The 19,831-nt window shown below is 36.7% G+C and overlaps 3 protein-coding genes across 5 annotated transcripts; 1 reads left to right on the plus strand and 2 right to left on the minus strand.

Annotated features, from left to right (window-relative positions):
- Window positions 1-1,345: 1,345 nt before the first annotated feature.
- LOC144437655 (uncharacterized) lies at window positions 1,346-2,672 on the minus strand. The gene has a single exon (XM_078126648.1). It carries the CDS (start codon window positions 2,655-2,657, stop codon window positions 1,632-1,634), a length of 1,026 nt encoding a protein of 341 aa, XP_077982774.1. The 5' UTR covers window positions 2,658-2,672; the 3' UTR covers window positions 1,346-1,631.
- A 607-nt stretch (window positions 2,673-3,279) lies between these two features.
- On the plus strand, window positions 3,280-10,084 carry LOC144437626 (CCAAT/enhancer-binding protein beta-like). Of its 3 annotated transcripts, XM_078126608.1 has the most exons (3): window positions 3,280-3,455; window positions 5,664-5,743; window positions 6,942-10,084. In XM_078126608.1, exon 3 carries the CDS (start codon window positions 7,035-7,037, stop codon window positions 7,434-7,436), a length of 402 nt encoding a protein of 133 aa, XP_077982734.1. In that variant the 5' UTR covers window positions 3,280-3,455; window positions 5,664-5,743; window positions 6,942-7,034; the 3' UTR covers window positions 7,437-10,084. The 3 variants fall into 3 exon arrangements, with proteins under 3 accessions (XP_077982734.1, XP_077982735.1, XP_077982732.1); XM_078126609.1 differs by lacking the exon at window positions 5,664-5,743 and having other exon boundaries at window positions 3,280-3,459; XM_078126606.1 differs by lacking the exon at window positions 5,664-5,743.
- Window positions 8,911-16,683, minus strand: LOC144437313 (glycine N-acyltransferase-like protein 2). Its single transcript, XM_078126237.1, has 7 exons — window positions 16,570-16,683; window positions 16,090-16,209; window positions 14,851-14,962; window positions 13,695-13,809; window positions 11,851-12,274; window positions 10,300-10,403; window positions 8,911-9,148 (listed from the first exon to the last, which is right to left on the minus strand). Exons 1-7 carry the CDS (start codon window positions 16,681-16,683, stop codon window positions 8,911-8,913), a joined length of 1,227 nt encoding a protein of 408 aa, XP_077982363.1.
- Between the last annotated feature and the right edge of the window lie 3,148 nt (window positions 16,684-19,831).

Raw genomic sequence — 19,831 nt, forward strand, 5'->3', positions numbered from 1 at the left:
AAAGGAACAAGGTTACAATAATTAGATATAATTCACACTGAAGATGCCCAAGTCATGCAAGTGATTAATAATATTTATCCTAGTTTCACAACTGGCACCCCACAGTAGCCTGGAATACTAATGAACTTAAGAAATATTCTGTTGCTAAAACTAGTAAAAACTTTGGGCTACCGACCTGGCCACAAAATCCATGTTGCATGTGAAATTAATCAGTGCCAACATTTATATACCATGAAATATAATAGGAAAATGAATTACTGTTAATATTTGATTTTAGTGACGCCTCTGCTCTCCAACCCAACTCCTTTAAATTTATGTTTTATGGTCATGTATATTGCAGATTGTCTGTACCACAAATCAGTGATGCAATACTCAGCAACATGACATCATGTAGGGGGGTCATATATTTGCATATGAATAGAAGGTATCACAGGGGTTCCCCTAACACAGTACAGGAGTCTCTGGCATATCGGTTTCATTTTAATTTATAATATCAAAAAGTGAACGCTGTTCAGTTTCTACATACACATATTTCTGTGATCTTTACATTCTGGACTAGAGGTACACTTGATAGCGACCTTACAGTTGGTCTCAAGTGGGGGAAATGCCATGAGGTAGAACATTCCAGAATTCTCTGGACTTGAGGCCTTTACACCACTGCACTGCAGAACAATGGCCCTGTGTGGGTGGTATGTGGGTGAGAAGGCACATGACATGACACTGATGACATGTTACATGAGGATTTTTTAGGTTCTCAGTAATTACCGAGATGTTCACTTTTGTAAAAATTCATTTTTCCATAACGAATTATTAAACATAATTATATACTTGATGACTTGCATTATTTGATCGCCACACATACACACATTACATACACACTCTGTACCTATCATTTCAGCAGGCATTTTCACACAATAGCATATCATCATCATGTCAAAGTTCAAGGCGATTATTTCAGGGACATTTGACTTCAGTGTAGTCTGTCATGGCATGCCAACTGAGAGAATGAAACATAAGGAGAGCATGTGTTTTACAACCATTGTCATATTAGTTAACTTTTGAACTATGCTAGTATTGGAAACTGGCACATTTTCTCACCATCTACCAAGTATCAAGAAACATGGAAGTAAAACCTTGGTGGTACGGTACTTCCATGCTAGGAGAAAATGTTCGAGTCAACTGCCAGTTTGATATAATCTACCAGTAGTACCATATGATGTCATATTTTTTAAAACAGGGTTCTTTAAATCTGAAGATTTCTTCATTTTCAAATTAAATGGATATTTCTAGGGACAGGGTAGGGGGGGGGGGGTTTAGATATTTTATGAAATGACACAACGAGTAATTCACATTTGTGACAGGTACTGTCAACTCGGTTTAATCATGATTCCACATAGACCCATTTCAACAGGGTCTAAAGATTCATATGCAATACAAATTAGTACAACCTCACATCACTTGATTTATAAAACACAAGATACTTAATAACTACTTTGGAAATGTATCTATATAAATTCAGACATGACAGACAGTGTATAAATAAGTATAATTTCTGAACCAGAAAACTGGACATATACTGTAAGACAGGAAAAAGTTTGTATTCCGTCACTATGTTATCATCGTTACATAAATTACATGGAGTCAGTGCCGTTAAATACGGGTGTTTGAACTCCAACATTAGTGAAAAGTGTCTTGAGGACGGTAAGTTCTTTTGTTAAAAGTTCTACTTTCTTCTGCAGTCGGTCGTTTTCTTCTTGGAGATCAGAAACCTTGCGTTGTGTCTCGCTTTGCTTCTGCTTGCTCTTCTCTCGAGATTTTCTGACAGCTACGTTGTTTCTTTGTCGACGTTGCCTGTATTCTTCGCTTTCTTTATCTATCATGCGTTTACCCTTCACGATCGCCTTCCCCGCCGGTGCCGATTTCAATGGATTTCGTGTACCCGACGGTTTGGCGTCCACAGTATTCGCTTGACACTGGCTAGGTCCGCTATCGTCGTTTTCTATCTTGACGACGATCTTTCGCACGCTGTCCACCTCGTCGACGTTTAATCTTGTACTTTCACCAATCTGAGGCATGTGTTCCGTATTTTCTGTTGGAAATTCTTGTTTTATATCACCTACTTTGATCAGGTCTGGTATTGACGATGCGTTGTCGTCACCTTGCGTCGATGTCGTGCTAACGGGGTTGACCGTAGAAGTTGAAGCGGCGGAAAGGAACCCAAACTCCTGGAACAGGTCGTCGTTCTTTACCGTCGTTCCTGATGGATCGAGATAGGAGCTGAGATCTATCGAACCTTCGTTTTCATATAGATCGCCGTAATCAGCCAATAGGGGTCCGTCTTCAAACAGGAAAACTGGGTTTTTCTTGCCAGCTTTGGTGTCTACCTCAGAATCGTAAAAGGTCGCCGGTGAATCCATCGCTTTTACGTTCAGCTGGCATGGTGAGGTTTCTTGAATATTTCGGTCGGAGAAAGCCGTGATTTCACTGAAATCCAGACTGAGTTCACTGAAAGGAGTTATCTTGACGGTTGGTTTGCACAAATCAGGGTAAAATGTTTCTTTACGGCGAATTTTGGCCGCAAATTCCGACGACTTTGTCCAACAAACGTTATACAGTCTCTGTACAGCTGGTTTAGTTCCAGAAAGTGCCGACGTCATGTGAAACGTGGGTTTTACGTAGGAATGACCGCTTTGCAGGGATCTTGATATATCTATCCGCAGTAATTTAATTTTTTTTCTCCTTTTCTTAGGTATATTTTCTCTTATCCAAGCTCAATATAAGTCTCTCTCAAAACTACGGTCATTACCACGTTATGGAGATATAGCCATAGTTTACCTAACAAATGGAGGAATTGTGGCTAACTTTATTACACTAGGGCGTGGATATTGCAGGTCAATTCTGAGTAAAAAGTCTAAAGCTGACCCGACAGAAATAGTACATGATATCATTTTTTAGCAATCTCATTGGTCATCGGTAAAGACAGGTCGTGACAAGTTTTTGCCTCGCTTTCGGTTCGGTATTGCGCAATATTTCATTATCACGCTGAAATTCAGGATGTTTTTTCTTTTTATTGACTAAAAATTGGGGAGCAAGCAATATCAAATGAAAAATGGATGTTGAACTTGTGGTATCGAACTTTGAAAGAGGAAATAAAAGTTATTTTTGAAAACGTCATGTAAGTGGTCTTAAAATAGTGACCAATCAAATTAAGTCTTCTTTGTGAGCCGTCCCAAGTTCAGTCCACACTAAAACGAGTTTTCATTGGTTGAAATGTATGTGATACGAAGCTGAATTACATCATTTACTATTACAGCCACAACGAAGTCACTGTCAGATAGATTATTGCAAGTCTCATTACAGCGCCTTAAACCCAAAATTTCTCCAAAGACATCTAAAGGCTCGTAGGATCTTGAACACAGTTCATAGAGAAGATACTATCTCAACGTTCCATAAAGGTAGGTAGGTTATATCTGGATAATTAGTGGGGTCACGCCTCGTCTACACGTACGTACGTCTGGTCAATCAGAGTTTAGCTTGGCTTCTTCAACATGCTTTGGGTTGGTTATGCAACGTAGTATTACGCACAATTGTAATGCAGAATGTTACCTGTTCAAAAGACAACTGCCCTGGTACATGGAGCCATGATGTAACGAGCAGCATGATCAATGTTCTTGGGATTAGTAGGATACTTGTTTCCGTTTATAAAGTAATAATTTCAAATTCGGACTGTAAACGTCACTTGCAAACCGTCTATACATATACATACGTCTATGTATATTTTCGTGGGCAAGACGCTAGACGTTACATTACTTACAATGGTATAACTCAATTAGAGCACAGTGGTTGTATTATAGAGTATTAAACTGCTATTACTGATAGTGTTAAATTACACGAACAGGTCGAGTGATACGTCATGTAAATACGATGTTTTCCTCTGATATTTGCAAACACATCCCCCTTGACACCCCCCCCCCCCGTCTGAAGCAAGCTAAGTCTGTAGCTACGTAGGTTTCACAGCATGTCAACAACGCTACAGTACAGGAGAGTTTCGTAATAATACTATTTACATATGTTTTCTTACACACATTTTCTCTGTCTATTGTTGTTGTAACATTACTAGAAACAATTGTAAAACCTTGCATCATCGTTCTTATGAATGTGTGGTATGAAGCACCCCGCGCCGTGCACACTCATGATTACTCCTTGTGTGTTGTATCAGAACTTAATTTCGATCTATGGATAGGATCTTTAGGTAGTTTACTTAATTAATGGGAGGATAAGGTGTTTTCTTCATAGGAACTTTTTAAAAAGAAAACAAATGTGATTGGAGTTATGGAAAAACTGGTGAGACTACATTGAATACTAGTATTATACATGTAAATAAATTTAAAAACTTAAAGATCCTTTACCAGGTTAATAATTGTGAAGCTAGTGTGGGAAAATGCTATATATAAGCTAACATAATAATTGTTCATAGTCTCAGGGTTGGTATGAATTTATAAGTTAAGACTTGGTGTTAATTTCTACTTGCAGTAGCAAGTATAATATCACATAGTCATGATGGTGGGCGGTCATTTCGTCCCAAAACCAACTCGTCCCAAACTAACTCGTCCCAATAAAGTTGTTCCCGGGCTAACTCGTCCCACCGCCATCTCGTCCCATTCAAAGAATATTCCTGTGTGGTTCATAATTAACTGCAAATAGGCATAACGCATGTAGCGTCATATCCCTTTTTGCCGACGGTGCATGCACGGGTCTACGCTGACTTGAGGATCAAAGGGACGTATGCGAACAGGACTAATGGCATCATAGAGCCGCATGTCAAAATTTGTACGTGTATGATGTATATGAAGTAACACTTTAGCTGGTGAATGGAATCATGAAATGTTGTCTTAGAGAGTATAAGTATAAAACGATTCTTCAGAAATTGACATTGATTGCTTAATAAGTAACTGGACTCCTTTAATTTACAATCATATTTTTTCATATCAAAGTTCGGAAACATAACTATAAAGTAATTGTTTGTAATTGCAAAACTTTCGACAGATGAAAAGTCACGTTGCCTTCTCGACAGAATCTGCCAAAGTTGCGTCAGTTCACGTTTGTGTTCTGAACGCGTAGCTAAACACAATATTATTAGTGGTGGGACGAGATGGCGGTGGGACGAGTTCGTTTTGGGACGAGTTAGTCGTGGGACGAAATGGCGATGGGACGAGTTCGTTTTGGGACGAGTTGTCTGGCAACCGTCATGATGGGAGAATGGTTAGTGTGGTCGGCTAGGAATCTGCAGGTTGCAGATTCGAGCCCCATCGCTGCTATTTGTTTCTGAATGGCTAAGTCCTTGAGCAAGATTTGAACCACAATTGTGCCTCAGTCATCCCAGCTGTACAATTGGGGACCTAGTAGGATATGGGGTTGCAATGTGAATGCTTGAATTCTATGAGTTTATAAAGGCTGCAATGGATTGTATGCTCCCCAGGGAGTTGAGGAAGTAGATCTGTGCAAGGGGTAATAATTGTAAAGTGCTTTAAGCACAGAGTGGGGAAGTGCTATATAAATTCCAACATTATTTTTTAAATATGGGCCTCAAGCCTGATCCAAATAATAATTATTGTTGTTATTATTATTATTATTATTATTATTATTATTATTATTATTAACAGAAACTACTAGCCTGTCTTCACTGCCAGCAATAGTAAATGGGTGTTGCGGTGTGAAAGATCCAGCTACATGTAACAGACAGGTTAAGAATCATTTGGTGATAATTTAAATTAAAGAGTAAATATTAGGTTAAGGACAGGAGAGGGGTTAGACTTCTTGATTAACCCAGTTTTGCATCAACCACAAATGGCAACCATTCAGCTTATTAAAAGTGAATAATTAATAACAATTCAAATTTGCTTGAATACTTGTTGCAACACTGTTATTCTATTGCTTGGTAAAAAAAAATATTTTTAAAATTGTAGTGCTTGTAATTGATTTTAAAGGTAGTAATGTGAATTAGACTGTGACAGTTCATTGTTATTGGTTGTCTTGGCAAAGGCCTTCTGACTTATGATTTATTGATATCAGATTGCAATCTGCATCTTTCACAATTTACAATACCGATTTGTCTCATTATTTTCTTTGTAATGTCTTGTAGGAACTAGCAAAATGTATGAGTTACGTTTCCATTAAAATTAAAAATAGATATTTTATCCACCAGAGTAGTACAGTGTAAACATTTAACCATGGTCAGAAAATGGCATATGTCATATCATGGTGGAAATCATAAAATGAAAGTATCTAATAATATTTTTCATTCTTTGAGTACCAGCCTTGGATACGTGAATATCTATGTGTTTGGTATATGCTTCAAGTTCAATATGTCTAAATTCAACTTGATTTGTTTTAACTTGTATTTTAGCTTGTTCCAAGATGATGAACAGAACAAAGTATCCATCTCACTCACTTCTGATGTACAATGTAGAATTACCTATTAGCGTTTGATGTATGGATATTATCTATATGTGTGTGTGTATATGCTTCATTATACCCTGTACAAGCCAAGTTGAACAAAAAAATATGGCATTTATACCCGATCATTCTATATCCCAACAACGAGCATCTACGTCACTGGTTCTGCTTTGTTTGAAATATGAGTCAAAACGTTCAAAATTGCCATTACTTTCCTTGACTTTACTTTACTATTACCGGTGCTAGTATTATTGTTATTCTCCAATACTTTTCTTCATTTAGCTTGAAAATACATGTGACCTAAGGGTTGTCACTACTCATCTAGTGACTCGTACTGACAAAGCCACCTTAGGTCACTCATATTTTCCTCGGCTGAATGAAGAAAGATATTGGGGAAAAACATCTAATAGTATGTTTAACAAACAAATAGTACAATGTTACTTTCAAACTTAATTTGGCAGCTTTTGCATATATTTATTCCCCAGGTGGTGAAGAAACCATACATATCAACTCATTTCTGATAGCATTACCTATCAAGAAAAAACTAGGAATTCCAGCTGGTTCTGTTTTCAACCAATATGGCTCCAGACAGCGCAAAGTCTTCAAAGAAACACCATCATGAGAAGCATAGTGACGAGTACAAGAAACGTCGTGAACGCAACAACATTGCTGTGAGAAAGAGCCGTGTCAAATCCAAGCAAAAAACACAGGAAACTTTGCATAGAGTAAATGAACTCAAAGCTGAAAATGAGCAGCTGGAAGTGAAAGTGAAGCTTCTGTCAAAGGAGTTAAGTGTTCTGAAGGATCTGTTCTTAGCCCATGCTGGTCACATGCCAGATACCAGTGGAGCAACTACTTACTGCACTGCAATGTGTAATGCCGAGACTTGTAGTACATTTAATGATAAGAATACCTCTCTCAAGGATCACGAGTATGCTGTCCATACAAAAGAAGATATGGCTATCAAAGCTGAAGCTTAGCTTTGATGTGTTTATTTTAGAATATTTGTGTTTGTATGTGTATGTGTTGCATCCTCTCAAGATAATCTAAGGAAATATAATACAAGTGTGAGGAAGTGTAAAATAATAAAGGTAATGTACTTTGTGTGAAAAGTACACTAATACATGTCATGGTACACACCAGAGTGTGCGCTATTAAGTCAAACTGAAATGCCACTGACCAACAACACTTTCTTTTGACCCACCAAAATTGGCTTTTTCCTATCCGTAACTGGTTGTGACTCACAAGAACACACAAAAGTTTTGTCGTTTTTTCCACACAACAAACTATTTATCTTTTATTAGAGGGCACACTGATAGAGAAAATGACTCAACTGTGTCTATTGTGTCATAGATCTTGGTAGTTCGTATTTTCTTTAGTACTTGTCTACGAAGAATAAAAACAGTAAGTGTAAAATTTTGTCAGATCGTAATCAGATTGGGGCACCTGATATTTGGATATGTTCTGTAGGTTTTGAGTCCGGGGGTCCCATTTTAAGGCAAATGGGTCAACCAAGAACAGAAAATGTTGAGTAAAACTGGCTGGATTGGATATGTATGAAGGTGAAGAATATATTTGGGACACTTGTAAAAATCTTAATATTATATTCGGGTCAAGTTGCTTTCTTGGAAATATATGTTTACATCTGTGAACTAAATAGACTATGCAGTATTCAATGTCTTTAGATATTGTAGCAACAACTTTTCTATCATAAGTATTGACCAATATGTAAGATTTATCCTAGTTTTAGATAGTATCAAAATTTCCTTTCCTATGGTACCGAACTCTCACTAAAATTGAATTTGAGATTTTGCAATATGGGTTCATACCCTAGGCTGCCAAAATATTGAACCAAGTACAGTAACTCGGTGCTGCTCATATACCAGTAAACATAACTGTTGTCTGTCAGTGATGTTCCTTACGTCTTCTTGAGAGGATGCAACCATAGAGTTGTACACTGCTTTCACTCTCACCTTATGACAGATTTTAGTTCATGGTTATATCAAGAGTTTATAATATACTTTTTGTATGTATGTGTACCCTTCCTCAGTATCAAAGTAAAATGTAATTTTTGCATATTTTTAGAATTTCCAGTCAAGTGACAAGTCTATGGGTAGAAGTTGTAGAGTTATTGTTTAGCTCATTTTGGCTTAGCTGTAGCTAGTGTTTTTGTTCTCAGTGTACAGAAGTTATGTTCAACTTTATTTGAGAAGTATTTGCCATGTATGTAAGTACAATGCACTGATAAAGAAGGGAAACTAAAGCTAACCTGAAATGTTTTCAACCCCATGCATGAGATCAAACATGAAAGCCCCAGTTGCAGTTTTTGAAAAATACACCAAAACTTTTGCTGGAAAGAGTTGAATCCTTTGATTTAGCTGAATTAGTTTTCTACATGTCATCAATGGTACTGTATACAGTGATGTACATTTTTTTGACATGTTTTAATCTAGTTCATTCCAGTCTGGTCAGGTGTGGTCGACTCAATTCCAGTCCAGTCTGGTGTGGTCCACTCAATTCCAGTCCAATCTGGTGTGGTTCACTCAATTCCAGTCCAATCTGGTGTGGTCCACTCAATTCCAGTCTAGTCCAGTTTGTGACCATTGCAAATGAACCATCCAGATAATTTAATAGTGTGTCAACAAATGGTAAAGGTATAGGATAGTAATATGGTTTGATCATGAGACGATGGCTATAGTAAGACCAAAACTTATGAAAAAATGTTAGAGCTACTGGGGTTAAAATTCTCTGTCAAGGTCAAGTAGTAACATCTGAGTTAACAATTGAAGTAAGGCACATGATGCAAGCAGATGACAGTGTTGAATCATCGATTGGTGTATCATTACTTTAGATTCTCCAGTGCACCTTTGAGTAGGAAAATTACAAACAAAATTGATATATTTTTTAGAAAATTGTCAGTCATGCAGTTGAAATTAAATTGATGAAATATACTTTCAGTGTGATTAACCCTCTTCTGCCAAACTAGTAATTACTTGTACAGAATATATATACAAACAAATGCCCCTTTGGAGAAAGAAGATTTTAACCATATGTGGAAAAGAAGAGACCCAGCCTCATGATATCAACACTATGTGATAAGGGTTGTATGACTATATTTTTCTAGAGATACTAATAAAATACTGTAATTGTTAAAGTTCTTGTAAGAAATCATACAGTAAACTAAACAAAATAGTTGGTACAGCTTCTGAGTTTATTTCACATTTAGGTTTGTAAACATAGAGTGATGCCATACTTTGCTATACAAATGCTATCTTTAAAGATTACAATGTCTTGGCAATATATGCTTGGCTAGCACGTTTTCTCATATTTTCTCAGTTTAAAAATTTCTGGTGGAAATATTTAAATGTCATGTTAAGTAGAAATTATGATTATAGATACAACTAACATTCTCAACTCAAAGGACAGGATTATGTGTAACTTTTTTCTGGGAGTCAACATCAGTTTTGGTCCACATAAATAATTTCCAAGATTTTACTACCATGTTTATTCCAAATAGATCCAGGCAAAGCTTTGGATAGTACCTCTTTATTGATACCTTCAACTTTTACAAGACATTACAACATTGGTTTGTCAGTGGCATTGTGTTCATTTTTATGAAAATCAAAAATATAAAATAAAACAATACTTAAAGAATGTGTGTTGTTATTTTAGTTTATTCTGAGTGCTAGTGAAATGTTTGGAGGATGATCTATATTCTGGAGTAACTATGGTTTTAGACCACATCATTAGATATTTAGATTGATGACAAGCTTTACAAAATTGTATCCATTCATACTGCATATTGTTAGGGGTTGTCGGTGGCCGAGTGTGTATGCCTCTTACCACTGCTGTCTGGGTTTGAACTGACCCAGCTGTGTTTGATTAAATAAAGTAACCAGATTTAAACTGAAACCTTCTGTAATGGCAAAGACTTTAGATTTTCGTTCCTACACACAATAATTGTGTGAATGCAACAGAACATATGTGATAAGTTATGTTTGAAGTACATATATGAACCAAATTTAATTTAATTTGAAGAGTGCATATTTCAGATATAGCCTAATTACTGAAAACATTTAATTATGCAAATGCATCATAGCTACATCACCAAGCTTCTCGGAACATATACGATCAGTTATTTGAAATATGTACGAAATTATATTGAATTTGAAGTGTGCATTTTTAAGATATAACCTAATTACTAAAATAAATTCATTATGCAAATGAGTCATTAAAACTAAAAGCTACATTAGCAAACTATATATGGCACATGGACCTATTCTCAGTCATGATGGTAATATCACTACTACCTTATGGCTTTATGGTAATTGTGAGTTTGATGAGTGTGTAGACATTGTCATTCACACATTTTGGTTACAAGCCCCTTCTTAGGCTGAATATGCATGAAAAAATCAGCCATTGTTCTCTGTTTGTACTAGTTGTCAACTGCCTTCTCTGATAGACTGTTATTTATATCCTGGAATATGGAGATGACTTTAGCTAGACCTTGGGCATTCACACTCAAGCTTGAATGCATCTTTTAGAACAAAGCAGCTAAACTAGACTTAGGACATACAAAGTAATGTACCATGACTTAGGACATACACACTAATGTAACTTGTATTCCCACCATGACTTAGGACATACACACTAATGTAACTTGTATTCCCATCATGACTTAGGACATACACAGTAACGTAACTTGTATTCCCACCATGACTTAGGACATACAAAGTAATGTACCATGTATTCCCACCATGATGTAGGACATACAAAGTAATGTAACTTGTTGCTTGTATTGTAATTTTCTTTATCATTAGGATGATGGTAGGATATAGGTTGTAATCTATTTTTTTTAAAAATCTTTGTCAGTGTTAATGCAGGTGGAAACAGGAATACCCAGGGAAAACCTGTGTTGTTCGGTAGAGTCAAACTGAAAGACACTCTATTTACAGTGTGGTAAATTTAATCAAACCTTGAATGACTTCGAACCCCAACTGCAGTGGTAAGTGGTTTAACCACTTGGCTACCAACAACCCATGAGTGATGTAGTTGTCATTTCAAATATTTACAGGGAAAATGAGGACATGGGTGATTTTGTTGTGATATCAAATATTGTGATATTGAGAATAGGTTGAAAAACTACATATTAACTTGTATATCCTGATTATGTAAGATGCATTACTCAGACAAATATTATAGATAGAATGATTATAGGTAGGTTAGTCTATAAGGTATGCCATATTAGGGAGCCCTCGCACATCAGACAACCCCAGTACCATATAATAACAAACTGACTCAGCGTTTGCATGGTAGTGTTCCTGATCACTAGGTAAGTGCATTTTCCCTGGCATACCAGCAACATATGCCAATGTCACATAGTATTTCTCATACCCAGATTAATTCCTTTCCAGTTGGTATGAAAGCAACAAATGCCTGCTTCACGCAAGTTTTCTCAAATCCAACACCTTGTAACATTCTTTCTGAGACTTCCTTTCCAGAACCATTTTCTACGTGAGCCCAGGGTATAACACCCAGATCTAATATCTTCTGTGTTATATTAGCAAGAACAACTTTTGAAAATCCTTTCCGTCTGTGTGCTTGTAGAGTATGTACATTACCAATACCTCCATAGAAAGGTACCATAGCCCATGACAAGAGTTGTCCGTCATCACTATACAGTCCACTGGTGATATTAGTCTTTATGACAAATTCAAACTCTGGTAACATCCAATCACATCCAAACTTCCAGTTCTTCAAAACAATGGAAGCATCTTTCTTTGTTAAGGCAGCTAGGAATGTTCCCTCAGGTGGTTTCCTACACAGCCACAAAAAAAGCAAGTGTCTAGTTTTCAATTCACAAGAAACAAAATAATCCAGATGACAATATTTCACTAAGGTCATCAAAGTTTTTTGTGTAACATTCCTTTCAAGATTTGTTTATATGGTTTTAAAATATGAAGTATTGGTACATTGATTTTCATATGTATCGATCCACATCCTACAGTTACAGTGGTTATTTACCACAATGATAAATTAACTAGCAAACTAAGTGGTCATATGTATCGATCCACATCCTGCAGTTACAGCGGTTATTTACCACAATGATAAATTAACTAGCAAACTAAGTGGTCATATGTATCGATCCACATCCTGCAGTTACAGTGGTTATTTACCACAATGATAAATTAACTAGCAAACTAAGTGGTCATATGTATCGATCCACATCCTACAGTTACAGTGGTTATTTACCACAATGATAAATTAACTAGCAAAGTAAAGTGGTCATATGTATTGATCCACATCCTACAGTTACAGTGGTTATTTACCACAATGATAAATTAACTAGCAAAGTAAAGTGGTCATATGTATCGATCCACATCCTACATTTTAATACAGTGGTTATTTACCACAATGATAAATTAACTAGCAAACTAAAGTGGTCATATATATCAATCCACATCCTACAGTTACAGTGGTTATTTACCACAATGATAAATTAACTAGCAAAGTAAAGTGGTCATATGTATCGATCCACATCCTACAGTTACAGTGGTTATTTACCACAATGATAAATTAACTAGCAAACTAAAGTGGTCATATGTATTGATCCACATCCTACAGTTACAGTGGTTATTTACCACAATGATAAATTAACTAGCAAACTAAGTGGTCATATGTATAGATCCACATCCTGCAGTTACAGTGGTTATTTACCACAATGATAAATTAACTAGCAAACTAAAGTGGTCATATGTATCGATCCCCATCCTACAGTTACAATGGTTATTTACCACAATGATAAATTAACTAGCAAACTAAAGTGGTCATATGGAAGACAAATTTATATTTATTTTTGATTTTAATTCTTAAGACAACTCTATTTTGTTATCCTACTTGAGTAAACAAAGTGAAACAGCATACAGTCGTTAGAATCAACCTAGAGCACTGAGACAATTGTACACTCATCTCTGGATACACACCAACTGTGGGTACTCCTGGTCCAGTCATGTGACCACATCAATGTACAGTCAGAAATTACACACCCATACATATTTGTCTGTACCAACAGACATGTCTGTGAATACAGCTCTGAAATCTTACCAAATTTGCAGCCCCTGTAACAGCACTTGTTTCACATACTCTGTCACACTGGGATCTGTACAAGGCATGTTACAGGCATGTAGTCTTAGCCAGTGTATTTCTAGCTGTATATTCTCTAAGGGAATTATACTCACCAGTGTAGTTGACCAGTATTGACATGTTTGTATATATCAGCATATAGATCTACTCGGAGTGATGCTGAGTCAGATTTGAATTCTTCTAACACAGGTATTAGACATTCATCAAACCCTGTCAAGATTGAGTAATGACAAATTGATAGTTATTAGGTACTGTAAGTAGCCTGAGTTTTTAAATCAATACTTAGATGTTATATTCCCCAATATTTATCATTGTTCAGCCAGGGAAAGACAAGTGGCCTAGGATGACGTCACCAAGAGTTGCTAGATGTACCAACAATTTTCCATCTGAATGAAGAGAAATATTGGAGAATAACATATTTATACCAGTGCCAGTAATATCAAAGAAAAAATTGGGGAAATGAAATGTCACTTTTGAATGTTTTGACTCATATTTCGAACACAGCAGAACCAATGATGTATTCATTGTCGTAACATAGAATGACCAGGGCAAAAAATCCTTACTTTTTTGTTCAACTTGGCTTGTGCATGGTATAATAGATCATATGGTACACATATCCTGAATATTCCAAACAAGAAACAAACACAGTGTGACATGTAAGGGCTGCACCTTAAAAATGATGGTTTGGTCCGTTAAAAAATGTTGCAAAACAATTCTGGAAAAGTGTCACTAACTGTATGAGTACATGTTGGTGAAACTTTCAATATTTCATACTTCTTTCACAGTCTGAATGACTTAGAAATGACAATTAAAGTAAGAAGGAAACTTTGAATCATTGATTTGATTAAATTCCCTGAATTTCAGCAATAAACAATAACTTTTGCTCAGACATGTGCTCCTGGGGTTGCCAGCTGACAATTGTTGTAGAGAACATCGATTTTTCAACAATAAAAGTCGCCAAACTGAAAAAATATAGGGTCGGTCATATCATGAGGAAGCAGTTAAAACCTTAATAGTCTTGAAGTATTTGAAAGTGGGTTTGTTCATAAACTTGTTACATTTCAACTATGGATGGTACCAGTAAATATTAAATACACACCACTTGATTCAATGTATTAGGTAAATCTGACCACAAAGACAATCTCTAAATTACTAATTGTTGTTTGAATTTCAGCTAAATTTGTATAAATTAGGTTTTTAGATCCCGAGATGTCATATAAAGTATGATTTAACATTCTATGTTACACCTACCATCAAAGAACATTGTTTTACTCCAGTCAAATAACTTTGATTTAGTCAAGACCTCTTTGAGTTTGGTTGGAGATGTTGTGTGTATATAGACATCAGTTTCAGCTAGCGGAATCTGAAAGAAGGAAGAGATAGTTGTCATGAGGTTGTTGTTGTTATGATAAAGTAGGATATCATTATGACTATGTCTGATGCAGTGAACCTCATGGTCATTGTGCCCCTTTTCAGTAAAACCAATTTGATGCACCAGTAACACAACCATTTCTTGTAATGGACCAATTAAAATTTAGTGTAACAGTGAGAATCCATGGCTGTGTCCCATTGTTCTCCTTATGTACAACATGGGTGGACTGTACATGCTAAATTCAAATTACTTTGAACCTAAGCACCTCAACGGGTTTGTGGGAATGTGGCATTTTACTTATTTCCAAATTTGTTATCATTTGCTGTGAAAAATTTATATTGCTGACTTGCCAGGCCTATCACTGACTGGCCAGGCCTGTCACTGACTGGCCAGGCCTGTCACTGACTGGCTAGGCCTATCGCTGACTTGCCAGGCCTATCACTGACTGGCCAGGCCTATCACTGACTGGCCAGGCCTATCACTGACTGACTAGGCCTATCACTGACTTGCCAGGCCTATCACTGACTGACCAGGCCTGTCACTGACTGACTAGGCATATTGCTGAAAGGTCAGGCCTGTCACTGACTGGCTAGGCCTATCACTGACTGGCTAGGCATATCACTGACTGGCCAGGCCTGTCACTGACTGGCTAGGCCTATCACTGACTGGCCAGGCCTGTCACTGCAATAGATCTAGTTGTATAAATACTTCAGGAGACTAGCATGTTGTGGTTTCAAGTGGCCACATGGATTAGAAATGGGTCTTCATTGTGGATTTTTAATTTACAATAAAACTTCACTATGTTTTTCTATTTCTTCTAAAACAATGTGAAACAACATAAACAAAGTCCGTGTTTGTAGCTCAATAAAGTGCAATATTATAAGTTAGGTAAACAGTTTTGTTTTTGTATACAAGAGGCAAAGATGGGACACATACACAAACAATTACTTTTAAACGGTGAGAAAGTTGTTATGTTTTACAATTTCCATATGTCAACAACGTTCATGTGTCTGAAATGCAAAACCTTAATTGAATACTTTTAGTGATTGGTTGATGCTTTTGGTTAAAATATTTTTTTTTTTGGGGGGGGGTGAAAATGAAAAAAATATCACACTTACATAGGCACCAATATTTTTATCATTCATGCAGATAACAACAGTATAGTTTGGCCATTGATCTACATAAACTCTTGTTTTCCACTCTACTGACCTTACATTAGATGTCAGATGACCGATGACCTAGAGATAAAACACAAACTAAAGATATTAATAAAGTCAGGTTCCCCTTTTTCGTGTTTACTGAGGTGGGCCTAAGATTGGGATCTCAGAAAGTAGCGCCCCTTGCGGTACGACATAGAAATGGCAACATGCCTGTCTTCGAGAATTCGAACACTCAAAAACCCATTCCGGTACGCGGTATGTACATGTATGTGTAACTACTAGAACGATATCATTTTGAAATATGTAAGTTTCAAGCAGCTGGAAAACAGATATTTGATACAAACCGTATCTATGTTAGCTTCTACTGTTGATGGAAGTACTCAGTACACCATCAATATCAATGTATCCGTTATGAAGTCTAAGAGTCAGAGAACTAACCTTGAGGGAATGTGGTATCTGTAATTGCAGACTGTCAATTAGATTTTGATAATCCTCTGTCGGTACACGTACTAGTTCATCGCTATCACATCCTAGTGTAGGATTAGAAGACATGGCTACACTCACGTACCGTTGCGTCGTTCGGGTACAGGGCAGCTGCATCATCTAGACACTTCAACTCTGACCCCGAACTACCAAATACCATACAATTGATTGACGTGCAAAGTTCTGGTGGCGCTCTGGCTTGCTACGAATGTAGTGTAAAATTTGCTAAGGTATTATCAACTTTACACGTGGTTATACTATGTATCAAAACAAATAAACATTATCTGAATGTTTCAAACAAATTTCACCGATTAATGTTCGGGCCTCTTTTATTATTCCTTTCCGATTATAAAGTAATCCGGCATCTTTTCATATTTGTCTATATTTTAATATCAAAAGTTGGCATGAAAATAAAGAATAGATTAGAAATAGAATAGAATAGAATAGAATAGAATAGAATAGAACGGGACGGAACAAAACTAAACGAAACGACTGAAATGAAATGAAATGAAATAAAGTGAGCCTTGTTAGAAAGGCACACAGTACAACGGAGACTTGAGCAAGCCTACAACGGGTGATCTATTTAGCCGTATCCATATAATGATATATTGTTGACAGATTTATAATATGTTTGTGCTTTTTTTCTGTACAGTTCGCCTCGGCACTTGGAGCTATATGGAAATAAAGATGCGTTAGAATCTTTAAAATGGAGAGTCACATACCTAACCTGTCATTCCATGCAAAGGATGGTGACTGTTTTGGAAGGACATACACACATACATACACACGCACCGGCTTCACTGAGCTTTAGACAAGTTACATATACTAGTATATAAAACCACACACTGCATCTGCAATTGTTTTTTAGTGAGTCAGGTGTGCATGTGGTGAACGCTAAAACCGTAAACGAAGCAAAATAAATAAAAAGTGAAGAAATTATTGTCAATTTATTGTGTAAACAATCGTGCCACATTGATCATCGACAAATATTTCGTTTGGGGTGATTGACGAAAATTTTGACCCTCGGAACTCTAGATCTTGTTGTAATCGTTTCGACTTGAAGTGGGCCTAAAACAGAACAGTTTCACACTCAGTCTGTTTCCTGACCAATCTTATCACAGGGAACTCAGGCTCAGTTAGTTTTGTTTACAAATACACACAAACAAACAAAACAAACAAACAAATAAGTAAGTAAACAAACAAACAAACAAACAGCATCGATAAATGAGTAGATAAATAAATGAATAAACAAGAACAGCAACAAACAAACAAATACTACCCCCAAATAGTCACCATTGGCGATATCTCCGATGGTGACTATTTTATGGGGGTGTCAGTGTTTGTTGTTGTTGTTGTTGTTGTTGTTGTTGTTGTTGTTTATTCATTTACTTATCTACTCATTTATCGGTTTATTTGTTTGTGTTTGTGTTTGTGTTTGTGTTTGTGTTTGTGTTTGTGTTTGTGTTTGTGTTTGTGTTTGTGTTTGTGTTTTGTTTTGATTTTTGTGTGTTTGTTTATTTGTTTGTTTGTCTGTTTGTTTGTATCAAAACTAACACCTGTGGTCAGTGCATAGGGTTAAAACGCGGAAGTGATTTTATTTTGAAATGAAACAGCATTTTTAGACATGATTCAAAAATGAAAATGAATTCGTTGTCGCAGTTGACGTATGTTATTTGCCAACTACTGCCCCAATTCCATATCTTGCTGCAAGAACTTATATAACGGAAAAATTACTTGAAGCAAGATGTGGAACAGTATTTGGCAAATAACATATGTACGTACATGTTCCATAGAAGCACAAAGGCACAATATATGCCTGAATTCATATCAGGGGTAACTTATTAACAACACAACACAACACAACACAACACAACACAACACAACACAACACAACACAACACAACACAACACAACACAACACAACACAAGAAGTCTTTCTCCAACAAGTTAGTTGGATACTATTATCATAATTATTATGTGCTAATTTTTGTGCATGCAAAATGAATCTGTCTTTTCAATTTTTATATAGGATAACATGTGGCTCACACCTGTTCGACCCGTCAATGGCACCGCACTATCTTTCGCACTCGACCCTTCATATTGCCACCACCACCACCACCACCACCACCACCACCACCACCACCATCTATCGTACTCGGCCGGGTACTCGGCCCGTCATAGGAACCTCACGTCTTTCGCACTCAACCCGTCATTGGCACCGCACGTGTCCCCACATCGGTCTGTCATTGGCACCGCACCTGTTCCCTCTGACAAGTCAAACAACCGACCCGTCAATTTGTTACACCTAGTGGAATTCGCTTCCATTTGAAATAATAAGAAATGCAATGCAATGACTGTTGACATTTTTAAACGTAGTTTAAAGACACATCTTTTCAGACAACATTTCAAGTGACTGATTTTAACTTGCCGGTTTTTTTTTTACAATGTGAATTATTTTAGTGGGTCTGTTTTACACTAAGCTTAGTCCCTCTATGTGTGGTGTTATTTTCTTTACTTTATTGCAATTTTAAACTTCACTCCGAACACACTGAGACGCACGTGTAGCGCGTTTTCTTACAAGAAATAAAATAATAATATATAAAATAAAATAATTAAATAAATATTATATAGTAATAATAATAATAATAAAATGATAATAGTCTTGGGTCCGGTTTAACCTGCATCAGCGCCTCGCTTTGCCAAATCAGCAACACCCCATTAATTGTGGGAATAAATCGACCAACCCGAAGATGAAGTCGAAATAGGCAAACATGAGCTCAGAGCCTTAGTGAGAGAGTGAAGCACGTTTTGTATTTATATGAAAAAAGGAGAATGGTTTCAATCACCATTTATGGCTATGCTATGTACACCTTCAAACTTCTGGCCAATCCTTATGCAGCGAATGTCATCTCGACGTAGTTACGTCATCATTAATGACGTGATGACGTTTTACGAAATTCTCAGTAGTAATGATATGACAATCGATACAATGTGATTCAAATGTGACGTTGATGTTTTGACAAGTTCAATGTGCTTGAAATGTTCCATCGTCGTAAACCACGCCGTGCAAGACCTCAGCCAAGACGCGCCGGCTCCATCCAGAGTACTTGGATACACCAAAACTGCGAAATAACATTTTCGTCAGGCCTAATTAAAAAACAGTTTTGTTCCGGTTACCCGACCCCATCCAGTGTTTCACGCCTACCCTGAACATTTG

This window comes from Glandiceps talaboti, chromosome 7, assembly GCF_964340395.1.
Source record: "Glandiceps talaboti chromosome 7, keGlaTala1.1, whole genome shotgun sequence".
NCBI classification, from domain to species: domain Eukaryota; kingdom Metazoa; phylum Hemichordata; class Enteropneusta; family Spengelidae; genus Glandiceps; species Glandiceps talaboti.

What these genes read in the sequence shown, in the direction of transcription:
- LOC144437655 (XM_078126648.1), bottom strand. Translation starts at nt 2,657, where the DNA reads ATGACGTCGGCACTTTCTGGAACTAAACCAGCTGTACAGAGACTGTAT.
- LOC144437626 (XM_078126609.1), top strand. Translation starts at nt 7,035, where the DNA reads ATGGCTCCAGACAGCGCAAAGTCTTCAAAGAAACACCATCATGAGAAG.
- LOC144437313 (XM_078126237.1), bottom strand. Translation starts at nt 16,683, where the DNA reads ATGTCTTCTAATCCTACACTAGGATGTGATAGCGATGAACTAGTACGT. An exon ending in ATAAAAATATTGGTGCCTAT is followed by an intron (nt 14,963 to 16,089) that starts GTAAGTGTGATA and finishes TCCTTCTTTCAG; the next exon opens with ATTCCGCTAGCTGAAACTGA. An exon ending in AATACTGGTCAACTACACTG is followed by an intron (nt 12,275 to 13,694) that starts GTGAGTATAATT and finishes GTGGCTGTGTAG; the next exon opens with GAAACCACCTGAGGGAACAT.